At 36.1% G+C, this 21,961-nt stretch overlaps 1 protein-coding gene across 9 annotated transcripts in view; it reads right to left on the minus strand.

Moving 5' to 3' along the window:
* LOC131425559 (progestin and adipoQ receptor family member 4) overlaps positions 1-21,961 on the minus strand; it is a 59,714-nt gene that overhangs the window by 15,323 nt on the left and 22,430 nt on the right. For all 9 annotated transcript variants that reach the window (XM_058587540.1, XM_058587535.1, XM_058587537.1 and 6 more), the window contains exons 3-6: positions 14,011-14,226; positions 2,326-2,429; positions 1,978-2,115; positions 497-637 (exon numbers count right to left, since the gene is read on the minus strand). In XM_058587540.1, coding sequence (XP_058443523.1) covers positions 497-637; positions 1,978-2,115; positions 2,326-2,429; positions 14,011-14,226 — 599 coding nt within the window. The remainder of the gene's footprint in view (positions 1-496; positions 638-1,977; positions 2,116-2,325; positions 2,430-14,010; positions 14,227-21,961) is intronic.

Below are 21,961 nucleotides of genomic sequence, written 5' to 3' on the forward strand. Positions count from 1 at the left end.
GAAAACCTCCAAAAATAGCATTCACTTCGATTGCTCTGCGATACTTGAACCGATTTTTACTAATCGTGACTTGAATTATTATCTTTAAAGCTACTGCGAAATTTCATCCGGATCCGATCTCCGGTTTGTGTGTTTCATACAAATAAAAAGAACAATTGTTGTTATGCTATACGAAGTACAAGTATTCTGCAGATTTTTATTTAGTCTAAATATCAATAAAATAAGTAATACGAAACTTCCTTAATATTTCCACAGAACTAGTGTAACGTAACGTAAGTCAGAATTGACTTATCTTTGCACAATATATTGGACGGTTATTGGACCAACGATAGACTTTCGCTGGGATACAGAGATCAAATATATCGATCATAATAAATGAAACATCACAGACGTTGGTGTTATGGCCACCTTATTCGTATATGTCAAATTTATCTTACCTAACTACACTCACTTGAAAAAACCTTGAACTTGAAACCAAGCAACCTTGAAGCCTTACCTGATGCATCGAATAGACCGCCATGACGACAAGCACGTGCATAATGTTGTGCGAGTTGAGATATATATCAACACTACCGGGAAACCATTTTTCCGGTATGTGCATTGCACCGATTACGCCGCCTGCTGCCGATACGGCATCCTGAAATGAAAGAAAGCAGTAGGAAATTTCATGAACTATAAATACATTCGCGTTTACTAATTAATTTATAACATAAAGTAAAACAGTGCAATGTCGCATGGTTGAATAACTGCCTACAATAAACTGTGGAACACATGGCATTGAAATGCATTCGCCTTTTCAAGGACTTCATTTGAACTTGGGTAGCAAAACCCTGGTATTGTTGTTGTCCCACAAGAAATAAATAATTATTGCATTGTCAACTTCTGACACTGCAGGCCCGCCCTATTGCATAAGTGCTCGTAAAGCCTTTTAAGGTCAAGCACATGAACATGTTCCAAACAAAGTTATTTACGTGAAGCGTAGGACACAGTAGGGTCAGACGGCTTCCTGCTCGCATTCGCGTTACACAAATTTCGATCGATTGCAGCAGAACTAGTCCAGACGCTCTGAAAATGAGGCATTTACCAAATTGTACACTGAGTGGAAAATAATTACGGAGTTAGTTTCTTTAACAACAAACTGCTCTTAGCCAAGAACACTCAATAGTCGAGAACATATGTACAATTGAAGTTGAGTTGAATACTTAGAACGTAAGGTTTCGAAATAAATCTATCTCGGAAAATTCGGGGTTCGTCAAAGAAAATCAACGACAGAGAAAGCAACTCAACGAACACTTTCAGTTGTTGACTTTTTGCAAAGAATAATTAACTTTATCAATTTGATAGTGCCACGACAAAAGGGCCTAACTGTAAATGAGCAATTTCTTGAAAGTTTCTTATATAAATCGAAAGCTTTTGATTTACCTAAAAATTTTTTTGAAGGGTGAGGCGCCATATATAAAATCAATCTGGTAAATCGCGGAAGAAAAAGTAAACAAAAAGAGACTGTCATTTGCAGTTAGGCCCTTTTGTCGTGGGACTATCGATTTGTGTGTGAATTGGAGAGCACCCGGTTTTTTCGTCTTGCCTCCAATAAGGCTTGGGTGATGATTACAACGGAAATCAGCCCCCTAACGTTATTACAATCGTCATACCCGGACACGTCATAACCAACCATTTCAATCAAGTATTCTCTCATGTCAAAAATCAGACTTGGGATCAACATCATGATAAATTCATATGGCCTTTTTCACCCGATGTATTATTTATTCTAGCGCTGATAATCAGTTCCAACAGAAAAAAAACAGTGCTGGTATGGCACGGATATAGTAACTATAAATGGAAACAACGGTAATGAACGTAGTTCGATATGGATATGTATACATAAATTATGGGCATTCCGTTTTCATTCACATTGCTGCCTCGACAGCCCCAGCAATAACTAGAAATGTTACAACTTCCGGTACTGATGGCACTTACCTGCAGAAAAACGTGTGTCAGCGAGGTGGGACTGCCGCCGCCTAGATTGGATATTCGCAGGAGAGTTAGCAGAATCCTCATTGCGAATGGCCGCAGGAAGCAGAGTCTGCGTTGCCAGGGTGAGGAGGCCGTCAGAGCCTATTGCAAGTACGAGTAAAACAAAAAAAAAAAAACAAAACGACGGATGAGTAAAAAGTTTAGCTGCGAATCACTTGGAATAAATACATTTAGTTACGAGAACAAGTTTGTGAAAATAAAAATAGAGTTGAAGCTTCTAGCGTGAAAGTCAAGAAATTACAATCTGACGGAAAGCATAAAAACGCTCACTCGTTACGGTGACGTACATACCTTGTACAAACCCCAAATGCACAGCATCGAGTACGCAAGGATAATGAACCATTTGAGAGGCCACCGTAGGCAGTACACCGTAGCCGTTACCATTGGAAGGGCACCTACGGGAAACGAGAAAGAAAAACGGAAATGAATACAGATTGACGAGCTCTATCGGATTGGTCTGACTTTGACTTTGCACCCTGTACAAGAATGGCATACATTTTAGACATATTGGCAAAGGTCAAAGAAATGTTGACAAATTTGTGTTGAATAGTTGCACTATGTATGTACCATTTAATTCCACTATTTCACTGTCACGTTATTACACTTTCACAAAGTCACTATACTTCAATGAAGCATAACATACGTAACAATACGGGAGCTGGTCATTTTGACGAACGGGTCATTTCGCCGAAAGGATCATTTCGCCGAAAACCCTTTCGCCGAATGCATGTATTTACTGAAAATATTGTTCTTAGTATAATTAGTGTCCAATTGTTTGGTCGCCATAGTATTAAAACCATAAGTCGTCTTGTTGAAACAAAACGCCGGCAAAGCCATATATGTCAACTTTTAGCATCTATCCGGTTAACGAGAACGCATCGCTAAGAATTTTATTTGAATTGTTTGCAAAACAACCGTTAAATTTCTTACACACATTGAAATCCCTACTTGGTTGTTGTTATACTATGTGCTATTACGGTGTATTTCCTTTGGATTGCCATAGTTACCATGTCTGTTTAGCTAAAGTAACGAAACTTGTGTTTTCCATGGTAACGATCAATTTTATGCTTAGCAAACCTTGACAATTTTTTGAAAAGAAAATCATTCTAGTCATACGTTTGAAATAAATCAGTTTGTAATTTTATGATTATGGACTGTGCTCCAGAAATATTAAAAAGTTGTGGAGGTGGCAATATACTATTGTGGAAAGGTTATTTGTATTGTATTAACAAGCACGTTGGTATATTTAAATTTTAAATATACGAAAATTTTACATTTTTTTTCTGTTCTGTAGACTGACGACTATTTCTACTCGGATTGTCGCAATAGAAACCGTCGTAACCATGAAAAAGGTAGCTGTAAGGCAAGAATTATAACAAAGTGGAATGTTGTCATTGGAACAGGAACTGGCTATTCAGATGCTCCTGATCCAACCGAGTTGGACGCGATCAGACTGCGCTTGAGCATTAAGCGTCATGCTACATCTGATAGTTGTCCACCGGCGAGAATAGCGAGAAATGCGGCAGTTAAATAATCAGTTCATAAATTACTCAAAAATTAAATTTGTTGAAATTTTTAAATTCAATGAACTTCGTGATTTTTTTTATCGAACGGAGAGAACAGCGCGATTATTAAACGTAAACTCATGAATCCATATGTTGATGGCATGTAAACAAAAAATTAATGTAAAATATCAGCTGGCACTTTCTACATTCCTGCCTACATCCTCAAACTTGTTCAAGTTTGTGTGTGATCGGCTGGTCAACTCGAATTATTAGAACTATAAAATTCTAGTAAATTAGTTATAAAATATAAAGGATTGAGGAGATGAACTATGGGGATCATAGAAAAATAAATTGGCATGGACGGGTATAATTAAAAAAAAAATTATATATATATATATATATATATATATATATATATATATATATATATATATATATATATATATATATATATATATATATATATATATATATATATATATATATATATATATATATATATATATATATATGTCAGGTAGAGGTCGGGTTTGGGTGCCATTTTGAACGAGTACAGGTCGGGTTCGGTTTAAAAAATTTGGTCGGATTTCAGGACATTTTTCGGGTTCGGGTCGGGTACGGGTAAAGATTTTAAGTTGTTATTTTTCGGGTACGGGTCGGGTTCGGGTTTGGAAGAAAAATTGATCTCGGGTTCCGGTCGGGTATGGGTTAGTTTTTTTATGTTCGATCGAGTAGCAGGCATAGTTATTCGATTGACGATGAATCCAGTAAGTCTCATTTGAGTATGACCACCAAAGTCAGTTATTGAATGAGAAGGAGCTATACTGACAGTGAAAGGCCAGTAATTTCATTTTCATCAAATAATTCATTCGTACATGACGAATTTCCATCAAACAAGCACTCCAACCTAGAACAGGAGCTGACAATTGTTAATCCATTTTCCGAGCCAGTTTCGGACCAGCTCATGATTGGTGGAAAATGACATAAGCAAGTACGCGTTATTGAGATTAGTTTCTAGTTCGAACGGTATATAAAAAAGAAGCACGAGATTTTTTATTTCACTTGTTTTTCTGAGCAAAGTTCATTCCACTAAAGTACTATGCAGACGGTCCGTCTCCTTCCGTTACCGTCACCGGGACGTCAGCGTCCATCGAAATCAATCCACACGTGCCGACCGTGTAGACATTCCATGATGGTGACATTTGTGAATGTCTCCATAAGAATTTATTCAACTAATTTTGACTGCGATGGAAGGTAACGGACCGTCTGAATCGAGCCTAAAATAAAGGTGATAAAGAAAGGTGATTCGAGTCAATGAGAATATTTGCTCCACCTGTTACATCATCGGTCATGTCATGTCGGTAAATTTACATATAGATAAATATCGATTTTCGGAACGATTCTTTACCGAAACGTAAAGAAATGACCGATTTTCAATTTTTGCGTTCGATGGCAAATATTTTAACCGTTTTTTACTCTCGAGGCCGGCCCGGACCGCCCACAACAAATGTTTCATCACAGATTTTGAACTGATTGATTTTTCTGACAAATGCAGATTTAAAAAAAAAATCATGACAGTTCTGGTCAGGAGCAGCTGCAGCAAGTTTTATTGGCACACGGAAAAGTACGCGATCGCAAAATACCTTAATTGGTTGAAATTTGGTGCAAGTAATCGATTGTTCTTAGTTCAGAAACTTCAGTTTTGATTTATCATACTGTTAGCCAAGTAATGACCTACATACCAATTGAAAAATGTAACACACCTTTAATGGGGTAATGAAAATACATAATTCCAATCAAAAATAAGGTAAACAAACATTCGAGCATTATAAATCGAGTCTTGATTTCGCTATCGTAGTGAAGATATTTTGATCGATAATTTTGTGGGGAAATATGGTGAAAGGTATTGAAAGAATATTTAGTTAGTAATATAAAAGTTGCTTCTTCATTGTCTTGATCTTTGCAGAAGGATGCTTACCACAGCAAAATGGCATACTGTAGCGCGTTTGGCAAAGTTGTAAGAGTTGGCTTAGTTGTTTTAATCAATTAAAGTAAATGAACTTAAATACGTGTTTCAATAATTTATTTTTGATGCTGATATTTTCGAAATATTCGTCACATAGAAATATAGTTGCATGTAATTTTCAATTGGGAAACAATTAATAGTAAAAAACTTGCATTTACGTTATTTTACCCAAGCAGCTGTCTATATTCCTAACACTAAACATTCAGATGATGTAGAAATGCAACGCTAGATTGCAATGTCCGAGATTATCAGCAGAATGTTCACCGGTCTTCAAGCAGCTGTTACTTTATTTGCCAAATGGCTCACAGAACAATCATTTATAATTTCGTTTTCAGCAGGGCTATTGTACCAATAGTCATCTCATTAGTAGAGCCGCCATGATATTTTGACGATTACTCAACTTTCAATCAACGAATTGTGATAAAATCGAATACAATATTTTTGTGTCGGTCCTAAGAAGCATAAATTAGTTCGTAAAATTGTTCAATATTGCTGTTATTTCGATGCAAAAACTCGAAGCAAATATTCCTTCCCTGATAAAACGATTCTTTACACGATTCAGCCAACTGGCAGCATTCGAAAATAACAATTTTGTTTGAATATGAAAAAATCAAAGTAGTTGAAACAACAGTTTTTAGTTGAAACAGCTAGAGCAAGAACCAAGGATTGCAAATGTGTGACCTTGCGGTTCTCCTTGCAGTGGTATAATCTCATCTAATTTCAACAACTTCCACACAACCCCTCCTATTTTTTTCTAAAACAGCTATATCGTTCTTAAGAGAAACAGGGATTGGACAACCCAAGTAACCACGACGCATTATAACTCAAACTTATTTCAGCTTTAAAATTTCGCGGAAAGAAATTGATTGAATGCAGCGGGGTTATACATGTTTTTACAATGCTATTATAAAGCTGAAAAGGGCGATTATTAGGATCTGACAGGTGAAGCAGGAATTGCACATTATATAACTATAATGCAAATATCTACTTTATCGATGGTAACAATTTCAACTGTAGATTATAAATGTCACAATGCAATAAGAATGCTTAAATAAGGAATTACGAATGAAAATTGAAAAAGATATTTAATATTCAACATAAATGAATGAAGATCACAATTAATGCTGTTTAAGACGTATTACAGGGTGGCAAGAGACCGGGATAATCGGGAAAAAGTCGGGAATTTGATTTCACCGGGAAAAACCGGGAAAAAGTCGGGAATTTTAGTGAAAAATCGGGGAAAATATTACTAGCGCACCTATGAGTAACAGTTGTTAGCATAATGATTTTGTTTTCAACAATTGAAAAGTAGGAGACAATACCCAATTTTGCGTTTGAGCGAAATGTTCAGTACAAGTGTTGAAACAACTTATTGTCCATTGGAAATTGGGCCAACACCCCATGTCTCGTCCAACGATTTTTAGAAGCTTGCAGGCAGTTTCAAATCAAACAGGAAGCATCAGAGTTTTTTAGTTGTTATCAATAACAGCATAATGAAAGCTCATTTTGAAAAATAAGGATAATTTGGATCCTTCGGTTGAATTTTTATTAAATTTATGAATAAGTATTCAACACACCTGCAAAATGTATGGCAAAATCTCAAGGTAACATAGGGAAAATTTCTAATAAAATTATTGAACATTTTTAGGAGCCTTCATGTTTTTAAGTTTGCTAATGATTGCCCTTGTTTCATCATAATTTGTCTCAATAATGTCATCTTGAGACAATACTTGTGTTATGCTTATATTACTGAGATTTCAAAAGGACTCGCAAGATCGGAAGAGTTGTCGACTTTGATCTTATTCACCGTTTACAGGAAGTATTTGCGTTCCTTTTTTGAGATTAGAAACTGATTTCTGAGTACTAGTATAGAATCTTAGAAAGATTTAGAAAATGGATTGATTTGTTCAGTGAATCTATGTTTAATTTTCTTCTAAAGGTCCTCAACTATTCCATAGTAGGAAAGCGGAAAGTTCATCATGAAGAACTCGTACTTTCTGATTATTTTTCTGATTGCTTTACGAGCATTTAGAATCCTATTAGGAAAAAAATAGATCGATATATTGTGTATTTCAACTGCTATCATTTAATTTATTTGCCCATCAACGCATTGAAATCGTAAACATTATTTATTAAATAACAGATACATTAGAAAAAAATGGTGTTTTGAAAGAGCAAGTCGTGGCAGCCGAACGATTTTGCGAAATCTTCTAATACATCTAATGATTTTAAATTCAATTCTATTACATGAAAATTTCAAATTTTTGGTCTGTCAGGACTTTGTTAATAATTGGTTTTATGATTTTCATCACAATCACAATCGTTTATTGAACAGATGTGCTTGCAAGCGATATAATTTAAACAGTATATGTTCATATAGCAATTTATTGTACCATGGACGAAGCCCTGGCAATGACGATATAATGTTAGATTCGCTTTGCCATCATCAGTATTTGTGATTACCGTTAATTTTACAGAAAGTGGCTCGATATTTCTCTACATTGTGGCCCTTATTACCGTTCTCACTTCCACTTTCACATTCACTTCACTTGATTTTATCTATTACCAGTATCACGCATAGTGAAGTGATCACTATAGTGAAATAAAATAATTTTATTCAACAAAATTTTGGTTATTTGATGTTCGTAATAATAACAAGCTAATCTAAGTAATTACTTTTTTATCTGAAGCTACTTTCGCGATAAAGACCTACATTCACATCACTTGGTTTTTACCGTGTAGTGATACCCGTAACAAGGGCCTGTATACAACATTTTCAATCTGGTAGAAGATGCTACAAGAACTCGCTGTCTCTCAATGAATGAACCGTGAGAGAATTTTTCTACATTTCTTCGCTTCACTTCATACTCTGAGTATTTCACGGCTCTTAACAAAATATACACAGTCCGGCAATGATCGGCGCGGTGAGGAATTTACCAATCGCAAGTTGATAATTATCGCAGATAATTCGACTTGATGATTCTCATACTAGGTCACGATATACAATAACTCAAAACCCTGATTTGGAGCATTCACAGCTGTTTTCATAGAAACAACTTATGCAAAGGTAATATGCACATAGTTAGAATAAGCGGCAATAGTAAAATGATTCTATCGCAATTATCCACTGCCCGTATAGAATCGGATCGCAAAACGAGAATAAACGACCGTTTGTTGCTTCAGAGACAATCCCCACAGCAGCGTGCTAACCCGTGATGCTCAGACAGGTCATTGAGAGAAATTCACTGGTGTCCATTCTATGTTATATGAACCATGTGTTTTTTTGCTGAGATGATATCCGTCTCTCTTCGATGGCACTGATTGAATCGTGTGAAGAGTTGGTAGAGAGCGTTCTTTGATACGATAAAAGCCATCCTTGACCATCATGCCGTTTATAATTTTCCCGCCGAACTGATCCTTTTTTGGACATGGGATATCTGTTTAAAGTTTGAATTGAAAAATATTAAAAAAAAAACTAAACAGGGGCGATTTTAGCCTATTCCAAAAACCGTTAATTAAAAAAAACGGGAAAACCGGAAAAAACGGGAAATTGAAATCGGCAATTCACTTGCCACCCTGGTATTATTTTTATATTTATTTAGATTTGAATCCATGAACCGTGGCTCTCTGGTTTCGTAATTCGCACCTTTCACCTGGAACCTTGACATTTTTTGTTCGCAGATAAGAATCTTACTTTATCACTAATAGCATTATTGTGTTTTCACAATTTCACTTGACATGTTTACATGTTACCAATGCATAACGCTGCAGAATGTTTACAATGTTTTTTTTTTCGAATGTTTCGAAGTAAGTAAAAGGCTAATTTTCCTCGGTAATCCATTTTACTTCTGTACTACCGACACATATTGATAAATAAAGGTAAACTTAGACTAATTTTAAATAATAGAACTACTCCACTTTTTATCAATACCAAGAGATTGATTTAATGCAGATATTCAATTTCTTTGCACTGTTATTATATAAGTTTCGTTACTTCGAAATATAGCAATGAATGTTGATATATAGCACGGCGGAAGGTTGTTGTAAGATAATGCTCAGTCACATTTTGAACGCGAATTTAATGCACATTGCTTTAAAGTATGTAGGATTAGTGTAATTATACATTAACAATGTAAAAATAGAGTTGTAAATGTGCAGTGATATAATGCATATGGCTTGGGAAAGTTTCGAGTGATTTCCCCTTGGTTATTTTGCTGTTGATTTTTGACGAAAACAAGACAACTAGGTAATTTACAAAAAAATAATGACAGTAGAAATGAGGACAGCTTAATTGAATGTCTCATCGAAGTAGTTTTCGACTTTAGGGCAAATCTATCATTCCATCTCAAGCACAAATGTATGATCCCACTAGCACTTGTTACTGTCTTGATTTGACGCATAATCAATAGATAGTGGAAATATTAAATACTTGTTTTTCAGCGATATTACAAGCAATATTCAAACATATATTGCTTTGAGTCTCACGCGTCCGATTATAAAAGATGGAATGCATTTTTTTTTCAGCTCCATGGAATGTTGTTGCCGCTAACATTTCAAGCCACACAGTGTTGCTAAGCTATGCATTTGTCAATGTTTGAGTATGGTGAAAGCGTTTCCTAAATTGAACTTCAAGTCGAATGATATAGAAGTGATGAAAAAATTAATGAAATTATTCGAATTTATATTTGATGGTCACAACTCGGATCGAAACTCCTATGAAATACTGATTTTGCAGGATATTGGTCCATGTTTGATGTAAATGGCCTCACTGTGCATCGTTTTACATTATACGCTTGTATCCTTTCTAGGTTACGCCTTCCTATGCACATTCATTATCACAATTTTTCTTCGATCTTTTGAGCCCGACAGGCGACACCACACATTTCTTGGCAGTTTTATTGAAATACTTCAGATAAGCATTGTCAGTTTATGTAAATTTTGAGAGAATTTAAATTCCAAATTTTGATACACTGCGTGGGATACAAGCAGTTAGATGTGGCGATGTCAGTTCAGATAGGAGCTTTCCATGAAGACAGAGACCCCTTGGTTGGATTGCAGATGTTTGCGGAAAAATTCTAATTGAGATACTTTTCCGACAATGTTTCCTCTTAGATTATCTCAATTTCTCAGCAACGTTGGAGGTTGGAAGGAAGCCAACAATGTTTCAGCAATGGTTCTCAAATGAAGCTTGAGCCATAAGTACAGATAAGCTATAGGAAGATTATGTTGAGGTAGAAAAAGAATTGCGACAATCTCGATGTGCTTTTCAATTGATGTGAAAATAATTTAGACGTGACGAACAAAAAAAGTTGTACCTCTGTGAGTTGTTTTCATATTGCACGATCAGAACTAATTCCCAAGTAGCAAATGTAACTTATTGAACTTTCAAGATGTTTTACAATTGATTTAGAAATGTTTTTATGTTAGATATGTTTAGAAATATATATTAAAATTGCTTGTGCAACTTATCACTGTTAAGTTTCACAATACTACCGAAAGAATCACTGTAGATCAACTTTAAATACATCTAAAACAATTGTGCAGTAAATCACTAACTTGTTAATGTTTCACTAGAAGCTCTACAAAAAATTCCACATCGTCATGTAAAACGGGAGTAACTATAACAATTGTGCAACTTATCAAAAACTTTCCAAACCGCTGTCATAATTGTACCAGACACAATATACGTCGAAATTGCTATAAATCTCTTGTGGAAGGAAAATTATTGAAATGATTGATGCTCTCCGCAAAGCAAAAAAGGCTAAGCCGAATTGATAACGTTGCTGTAAAAAAAATATATTTCTGCAGAGTCCGCATTGTTTTTGCTGCCTCATGAATTTTTAGATCAGTGTGTGCAGTTTTATTCAGTGCAAAAAAGTTGTGCAAGATTTATCTGTTTAAATTGAACGCAAAATTTGCAGACATGAGAATATTATCATAAAAGTTGCAGGAATACAGCGTTATATACGCAATGAAAACAAGAATCAATCAAATAATTTATAATCGGTTTTCATCTCGCGAAAAAAAAGCAGAACTGACATCACTTTTTAAAAATATTGAACGAAAAGTTAATTTCATCATAGTTACTCCCATAGTTACATATTACCCCTTGTGCAACTTGTTTTCGTAACTCCAACACACGGACTTACCAAAATAATACCTACAGTGCGTATCACAAAAGTCGAGCCCGCTAACATGAATGACTATACTGTATTGTTGTTTAATTCAACGAAAAGATTGAAACTGATAAAAAACAAAGCGTAGAGAATTTCTTTCCGGAATATTAACATGTTAATGTATCCTGTTATTTAGATAATATATGTCATTACGTTGGGTGAACCATTTTCTATTTAACTCACTGTTAGCATCGATGCCATATTGAAAAATATTCAAGAAAAATTCATTTCGAGATTTTTCAGGTTTAATTACACAGTAGTTCAATCAAAATCATCTGAGAATTTTAAAGAATGTTTGAATACACGTATTTTTAACACCATTCCGATGATTCTCATTAAAAATAATAGACTGTTATTTTTACATGTCGGGCGTACGAATACATGTTTCACCATAAAAATGCAGTTCGTTTTCGATTTTTCATTTACAAAAACACAAAAGATCAATTCTAAAATATGTTGCATTATAATTTTTCATGAACAGAATATTTAATAAGATCCAAGTTTGTGTTAAGAGTTGTATTGAAAATCAAATGTGAAACTTATTCTTTAGAAATTTAGTTTGCATGTTTTTGTAAACGTCATTCCATTTCTTGTTTACATTGCGTAGTAGTTCTCACGAGTTTCACAATTTTTTTTCGCTGATTTTATTACTGCATTTGTGATAGGATCGAAGCATGAGTTTTTGTATCAGTTGCACAATCGTTGTGAATAAATGTTCGTAATAACGGATGAACTTGAAAGTATGTTGCACAACACAGAAAATTGCGCTTTTTCATTTTCATTGTTTTGCTATTGGTTAAAAAATAACAAGTTTATGTTTGTTTTATTCCGAATTTCGGCAATATATTAGATAACTGTTAATTATTACCCAAATTGTCAGTAAAAAAACCGGTAGTTGACAAAGAAATAAATCATGCACACTGTTCGAAGTCTCGATAAACGTATTGGCTGCTTTCGGTAGATTTTATATTTCTTGACAATATCGGAAAAAAATTATGACAACCTTCGGCAAAAGATGCGCTGCCGAAATACCAGTAAATTCTTCTACAAATCTTGGGAAAATCGTTTGGATACTGAGATCGTGAATTGTTTTAGCGTGTAGGTTATAGTATAGTTTAATCACTTTAATGTTGCTGCAATAAGAGTTGTACAATTCTAGAAATTCCACAAATTACCTTAGTTTTTATTCAGAATGCGCTAAAACACTGATGACTCTGCAAAACATGATTTTATATTGTTTTACTTATGACTTACTTTACTATGGTACGCTTTTTCAAAATTTACCCTTTACAAGAATAAGTAGAACTTAATCGTGAATATCTTTTGTTGTACTTAACAGCGACATTTCATTTTCAGGTTACCGACTGCGCCGTTGACATTTAATATCAGTAAATTAATTATTAAAGAACGTTTTGATATTTTCTTCCATTGAAATTATCAACTCTTACCGTGTGTATTTCTGCAGGCATACATTCTTTTACACTCTTGTACTCTGTCTTATTAATATGTGTTTTAGAATAAGTGTGTCGCGAAATCGTCATACTTTAGTATAGGTGCATCGTTACACTTTTGGAAGTAAATAAATGAAACCTTTCAAAATTCACACAATTTATCAACCTATGAGAGCTATTTAAGATATTCTGAAGTTTGAAGTATTATTCGTATTCACGACATCCAGTGACGTCTCTTACATTACCCACCCACTTTTTGCTGAGCAAATAGCATAGTTTTTTCGACGACTTCTGCACTAATCGACATTTTCAGTATTGGAATTACATATTCTCAGCACTTCATCGTTTACCGAGGTGGCTACCGAATGACTCAGTGACCAAAGTTTAGTTTGTAACAACCAGATATATATATATATATATATATATATATATATATATATATATATATATATATATATATATATATATATATATATATATATATATATATATATATATATATATATATGTATATATATATATATATATATATATATATATATATATATATATATATATATATATATATATATATATATATACCACTCGATTTGTTTTCGTCTGTTATGTTCCATAAAAACTAACTGGACGGTACTTCGATTGCTAGGAGAGAAAGTTCAATTTCTTAATTTGGTATGTTTGCTAAGGATGTAGAAGATAATACCATAAAATCACATAAAGATCACAACCAAATCTCGTGGGCTTAATTTCTTTGTTCAAGCATGAAATAATGCAGTCATCATTATTTGATTTATTCCAAAAAAATCAACAACACTTACCGAAACTCTGGCTCATCCAGATCCCGAACATGTCGAGCTGCAGCAGACGGTAATAGACGACCTCACCCCGTTCCAGGTTCATGAACAGGTGATACAGGAAGCTACCACACCATGGTGCAACAGAACCGACCAGATGACACCACGAAAGAAAGCGATATTCTTTCTCCCATGGCATCATTGCCGGAACTGTTGCCAGGATGTACACTATTGGAATTCCTGCGAGATGAGAAGAAGATACAAAAGAGATCGAAAAAAACCATTAGGTAAAGATTATGAGGCACTCCAGTATTATCAAGGTCTAAACTAGTCGGAAATATGTTACATAACCTTCATGGTTTATAGTCTTATAGTCTTATAGCGTTATGAAAAGTGATTTTTTAAGAGGTATAGGATTTCATTTGAAAAAAATTGAAAAACTAAACTAGTCGGAAATATGTTACATATGACGACAGTATCGCAGTGTAATGCAGCGGATCAACACACGAGGAAAGCGAAACACCGGTAGAGTAAAACAAACGCGGAATTGAAATCCGAAACAAGTTTTATTTGTAACTTTAAAATAAACGCACCACGCGGTTCAGTGGTTTTTCTATATACAGGAATAAAAACGTCAAAGCATCAATGCGTGCTAACTAAAGGTGCACACATTGTTAAATCCAAGTTGTATAATAATGAGGTAGTCATTGCTTCATTCAACACTCCCCCTCAATGAGAGCTCATTTGTCCTCTACCAATCCGAGTAACTCTGTAAACTCCCTGTGTTTTAAAGTCCCAAGTGGTTTTGTCATAATATCAGCTAGCATAACATCAGTCGGGCAATATTCCAGGCGTATTTCTTGTCTCATACACGACTCCCGTATAAAACACTCACGAGTATCGATATGCTTACTTCGACGACTCTTTCTCTCAGAACGCACAAACGACAGACATCCCTGATTATCCTCCTTTATAAGGGTGGATTGTTCTTGTGTTTCACCGAAGTCGCAGAGTAGCTGTCTGAGCCATAAAGCTTCCTGACACGTTTCACTGAGAGCCACGTACTCAGCTTCCATCGACGAAAGCGTGACACTTGTTTGTCTCCTGCTAGCCCATGTGATCGTACCACCTCCAAACTGGAATACCATTCCAGATGTTGACTTTCTGCTACCGACGTCACCTGCCCAATCTGCATCCGAAAACCCGATGAGACACTGATTTTTGTTTCCTCCTAGTTGTAATTGGTAACTTTTGGTACCCTTCAGATAGCGAAGAACCCGTTTTGCAGCAACCCAATCACATTCACGAGGTTCGCTAAACTTTCTACCAAGAATCGATGCAGTCGCAGCGATATCTGGTCTTGCCACAACAGCCAAATACAATAATCCTCCAACCAGGCTACGATACAAAGAGGGGTCCTGGAAAATTTTCTCAGTTTCGGTGATCTTTAGATATCCCGGATCCATGGGCGACTTTGCTATTTTGCACTCTGTCATTCCGAACATACCGAGCAGTTTCTCGATATAGTTTCGAAGACTCATTTTGTATATTCCATCCACACGTTTGACTTCCACACCGATAAAGTGTCGCACCTCTCCAAGACAGGTCAGCTCGAAGTCCGCTCGTAGATTATCAGTTATCTCTTCTAAAGCCTTTTCATTTGTCGGTGCGACAAGTAGATCATCTACATATACCATAAGTAAAACCTTGGTTTCACCTTTTTCGTTGCTATATAGACAGGGATCGGAAATAGCTGCCTTGAAACCATTTTTCATCAGTACTTCTTCCAAACGCCTGTTCCAACACCGAGCCGATTGACGCAAACCATAAATGCTGCGCTGAAGCAAACATACGTGACGTTCCTTCCCCGCAACTTCGAACCCCGGCGGTTGCCGCATAAAAACCTTTTCTTGAAGGTGTCCGTACAGATACGCGGTTTTTATATCTAAGTGGCGAGTAAACATGTTGTGCTTTGATACCACTGTAATGAATATCCGAAAAGTTGCTTGACATGTAACCGGAGCGAACACATCGTCTACGTCAATACCCGCCTTTTGAGTGTATCCCTGTGCGACCAATCTAGCTTTCCATTTAACTATTTGGTTGTCTTGATTGCGTTTCACTTTATAAATCCATTTCGATCCTATAATTTTCTGGTCCTTCTGTCGTGGAACTAGCTTTCATGTCTCATTTCGCTGATGAGCATCAAACTCTTCATTCATGGCTTCACGCCACACTGGATCCTGTAAAGCTTCACGATGGTTAATGGGACCTTCAACTGCGCAAGCAGCAACGCCAACAGCAAATTCCAGATCGTAATCATCCAAATATGTTGGTCGGTTACCTCGGGTACTTCGTTTTGGACGTCGAATATCTGAAAAAGATTCTTCATCCGTGTCTACCGGTGCACTATTTTCAACAGCATCTTCATAGTCTTCCTCTTCCTTCTTTTCGTCGAAAGGAATCAACTGAATATTATCAGTGGTGTTCTTAATTCCAGCGAATGGTATCTCAACTTGTGATGTACCATTTCCGAGCTCAATGAATCGTGCGTCACGGCTAATAGTTATCAAATCCGTCTCTAAGTCTACGAAACGATATCCTTTCTGCTCAATAGCGTATCCGATGAATGTAAGTTTCCTTGCCTTACTATCCATTTTCTTACGTTTGATGTTCGGCACGTGTACAAATGCCTCACTGCCAAATACGCGGAGATTTCCAAGATCTGGTTTCTTTCCCCACCAAAGCTCGTGTGGAGTTTTCATGATAGACCTAGAGGGAAGCCTGTTCTGCAGGTAAGTAGCGGTCAAAAATGCCTCACCCCAGAAACGTTTGTCCAGCTTTGCGTCAACTAACATACACGTAGCCATTTCTCCAAGCGATCTGTTTTTACGTTCAGCAACACCGTTTTGTTGTGGTGAATACGGTGTGGTGAATTTTTGTTGAATTCCTTCAGTTTTGTAGAAGTAACGCAGCTCTTTATTCACGAACTCTCCCCCTCCATCAGAACGCACAACACATGGCTTACGCCCAAAAATATTTTCCACCCATTTGACGTATGCCTTAATGTTGCCAGCAGCTTCCGACTTTTGTCGAAGAAGATAGGTTACGGTAAAACGACTATAATCGTCTGTTATAGTCATCGCATACAGATTTCCACTAGGAGTGGCACAATCCATTGGACCACATACGTCGGTATGTACAATATCCAGAATCCGAGAAGCTTTTCGTTCTATCACCGACGGAAATGGAAGTCTGGCCGATTTGCTTTCCATACAGCACTCGCACACCAGTCGCATGCCGCAATTATTTACTTTCATACCAGTCGCTAAATCTTCTTTGATAATTCTTTCAGCTGCGGCCCAGTCTCGATGCCCGAGCCGTCTGTGCCATTGATGTTGGCAATGTACATTATGACTCAATTCTGTTGCAGCCATTGATGCCTCCGCAATCCGCAAATAATAAAGTCCACCGTGACGAGTCCCAGTCGCAACAACACAACCGTCGATATCAACAATGTCACATCCATCCGTATCAAAGCTCACCTTGAAACCTTTCTGAGACAACCTTCTGACTGAAATCAGGTTTGTTGAAAGTCCTGGAACAAATTTCACTTCATTAACGTCGATCTTTTGAAAATTACTTGCTCCATCCAGGCCGTAAATAATACCACATCCTTCACCTTGAATTTGAGTGCGCTTACCATCAGCCATTGTGATAAATCCACCAGAGAACAGTTTCAATGCTTTGAAAAACGATTTATCGTTAGTCATGTGGGCACTTGCCCCGCTGTCGATCACCCAGCTATTTTGTTTTTCATCAGTTACTGTGAATGCAACACCTTTCACATCATTGTGTGCTGCCTTCGCTTTCGCATTCTTAGAAGCGTCAAATTTCGATACGTCATCTTTCTTCTGTTGATCAGCTAGAAATTTACGACAGTTACGTTTTATATGACCTGCCTTCTTGCAAAAGTGACAAGTTCGTATCTCTGTTTTCGACTTGGCCTCCGCGGATCGCATCGCCTTTTCCGTCTTCACCGATGTGCCCTTTCGTTCCAGATGTCGTTGGAATTCGTCGACCAACTTAGCTTTCACTCCGTCGAGTGAAATATCATCATCCGTACGACTGTCAAGCGCAGTAACTAGTCCGTCATATGAAGCAGGGAGGCTTCGCAATAACATGCAGATTTTCGTATCCTTGTCCAAATTCATTCCGGCACCATCTAAGCGGTCGAAAAGATCATTGAAAACAGCCAAATGTTTTTCGATATCACCGTGCTCCTCGAGGTTTAAACAGCACAGCCGTTTAAGCAACGAAACACGGACGGAACGTGTAGTTTTCTGGTGATAATTTTTGAGGTTATTGTAAACATCCCGAGCGTGAACACTATCCTTTACCAATGACAACTGACTATCATCCAGCAGTAGAATCAACGTCGCTTTGGCCTTACGATCTCTCGTCTGCCAATCAGCTAGCAGTGCCTCTTCATTCGGAGGGTCCTCGTCGATCACATCCCATAGATTATCACGAGCCAGCAGCATCTCTATCCGGATCTTCCATGTTTGCCAATTCGTTCCGTTTAACAAGGGTACGGAGAACTTCGCCTCGCTCATTTCAATTCCGTTGTAAAGTATCCTTCGAGGGTTTTAAGTTTCTGATACGCAGTAAACCGCAAACTTAAATTACGGCTCCTTCTAACCGATAGTTTCCGTCACAAAATATCTTCCGTGGTCTTAGCCGCTGGGCCCATAACCTGACGACAGTATCGCAGTGTAATGCAGCGGATCAACACACGAGGAAAGCGAAACACCGGTAGAGTAAAACAAACGCGGAATTGAAATCCGAAATAAGTTTTATTTGTAACTTTAAAATAAACGCACCACGCGGTTCAGTGGTTTTTCTATATACAGGAATAAAAACGTCAAAGCATCAATGCGTGCTAACTAAAGGTGCACACATTGTTAAATCCAAGTTGTATAATAATGAGGTAGTCATTGCTTCATTCAACAACATAACCTTCATGGTTTATAGTCTTATAGTCTTATAGCGTTATGAAAAGTGATTTTTTAAGAGGTATAGGATTTTATTTGAAAAAAATTGAAAAAAAAGATGAAATCTTCATTGAAATCGATAGAACAATCAATATAATTGAATGTTCGAAGATGATTTCATGCTTTTTTGGGTACATTGGTAGCTCCAGATGCGGCAATTTTGCTTGTTGACGTATTCATTCAACCAGAAATGAGCTTCGTCGTTGCAAACTGAACAAGTTTGACAATGACACAAGACACGATTCACGCTTGATCTGACAAAAACAGTGTAGCCAGAAATCAGTCATAATTAAATGGCAAAGTTAAAACAAAAAGTCAAGGTACTACCAAAGATAAATAATAAAGACATGTATGTGCTTACAAGTATTTTAAAAAATCTGGTCCGTTCCCGGTACCTTCTAAAATGACCGCACTCACCGCTTGGTGGAGCGCGAGATTACTTACATTGTTATCATTTCGACCAAAGTGTGCCATGAAATCTTAATATATACACGCAGAGAAAAAAATCGTAAAAATAACCAAATTTGGGTTTCACCCAACGAATATTTTTGTTGAAATAGTGACAAAAAGAAATCTGGTTTGATATTGTAAATATTGCTAATTGAAACTACAAAACATGATCGTTTATATTTCTCGGTGGATTAGTTTGTTTCAATGAACAGTTTGATAAAAATAACAAATATTTTACTTGCGCGTTCCTGTCAATCTCTTGACAAACAATTTCACAGTAAATTCAACTTAAAATATAGTTTTAAATGAAACGAACTCTAGGTGAAGTCAATAATTGTAACGCTTTAAATTCACGAAACCTTTTAGTTGAAATAAATTTCCTTGAAATTAGTTATTTCAACTAACGCTTTTGATTGTTGAAACCATACATTTTTGTTTGATTTCAGGAATAAAATAATTTCTTTCATACTAATTTAACGAAGTAATTTTTGATACTACTTTTATTTGTTTTCAGTTTCCTAATATACAATTTTTTTAAATTTTGCATTTTTTCAAGACTTCGGTGCTCCATCAGTCAAAATAGAGATCCTGCATGAAATATTTTTTGCAAAGAAAATGTGTTATGTAATGTTATGTAATTTTCAAAATTTTTCCAATTATCGATACATACGCTTGAATTATTGAAAATCCCTTAGTTAATTGAAGAAGCAGATAAACTTTTTCTATAAAACTTGTAAAAAACTTTATCCGCGGGAGATACAAAAATGCCCTGGATTATTATCGCGGGAAAAATGCTCTTGTCTATTGGAAATAAAACTATTACGGTTCATTTGAACAGTAAACTTAGTTATATCAGTACACAAATAAGATCATAGATAAATTAAACCTATTTTTTCTTGAAATGAAGATACAGCAGGAGAGTCAACCCGGATATTTCGATAACGTCAATTCAACTTTGGTTGACATGTAATAAATAGTTAATTTATTTCAACAACAAAATTCATTGGGAGCAAATAAATTTTTCGTTTGGTTAAACCAAAGTTTAGATTCAAATCAAGCAGTGAACATTTTTTATATTTAAGGAAGAAATTGGTTCAAAACAATCATATTCTAGCTTGAAATGAACATAAATCATATTAAAAATTCTGCGTGTACAAATGAGCTAACGTATCGAAAGGGTTCTCACGGTTTGACATTTGCATTATGAATGCGATGATGGGAACTCAGCAGTGCAACCAATTTATCACAATTGGTGCCAGTTTCACGGAGGACCGTAGATGTGTGCCAAAAAAAGATCGTGACTGTCATGTCTGGAAATTCGTTTGTGGTACTACATTCCGATGCAGGGTTTGACCGACGACACGACCTGCCACTCGTCTATCGAAACTGTATCGCAAATTTAACTATCCCTCAGTAACTGGTAATGTCAAAATGAAATCGTTGGAAAAACGATTGAAACTGGCAACACAAGATTTATTGATTTTGAATAACAGTTATATCACCTTGGTTACTGTATATTGAAGACTTGAGAAATGTAAACAAATACTGCAAGTTCTTCAGTTTCATCACCTGTTAGAGATCGATCAGTTTAATCAGATAGAGGCTTTCTTGAGCGCTGGCTGGGGCTCGAACATGCGAAAAATGTCTTTTGAACACAGCGCAATCAGATTGCCGTATGTGGCCAAGATTTATTGTATTGGATAGTTTCAATGTATTGTCGGTATCAGGTTACGTTTTAACGACTTAGATTTATCAAGATCTGCTTTGTTAATAAGTTTTTAAAAGGTGATGAAGTTTGAAGTCGTCTGTCCAATAATCATAATTTAGTACACATAAATGATAAAGCGAAGTAAAATCGGTATATCAATACTATTCTACGAAATGCAAAGAAAATTCGTTTACAGCGAATCAAAAGTACTTTAAGGTTTGGCTTTATTTTTTAATTCTTTCCAGAGAAGCACGTCATCGGTACAAATACAGAATTTATATTTGTTCTTTTCTAATGACTAATGACTGAAGTAAAACGATTTCAATTGTTCGCCAAATCATTATTCATTCGCCACTTCTTTATTTGTTCCAAATCGTTCATACTATTTCCTTTTTTCAGTAGGAATATTTTTTCTCTACCGCCAATAGCATTTTTCGTCGATTTATTGTCCTTAAATTGTGTATTTCTTCAGAATAATGAATGAGTTTTTATTAAATTTTGCGCTGATGAAACAAAAGTTAATTTTATAGAACTTCTTCAAATGGTTTGTTTATTGTGGGACCCCTAGGTAACTAGTTCGTAGCAACTTTAACAGTGTTGCTCAAGAACATTATTTTTATTATTATCAAGGGGTCACTTCTTATTCTGATTGTCCTTCGGAGTGCCTGGTCGTGTCGTCGGTTTGACCGTCTGATTCAAGATACGACAATCGGCATGCTAGACCCGCACCTTGTACTCTAAACCACCGTCCCGACCCGATAAT

Source organism: Malaya genurostris, chromosome 1 (genome assembly GCF_030247185.1).
Source record: "Malaya genurostris strain Urasoe2022 chromosome 1, Malgen_1.1, whole genome shotgun sequence".
Taxonomy (NCBI): domain Eukaryota; kingdom Metazoa; phylum Arthropoda; class Insecta; order Diptera; family Culicidae; genus Malaya; species Malaya genurostris.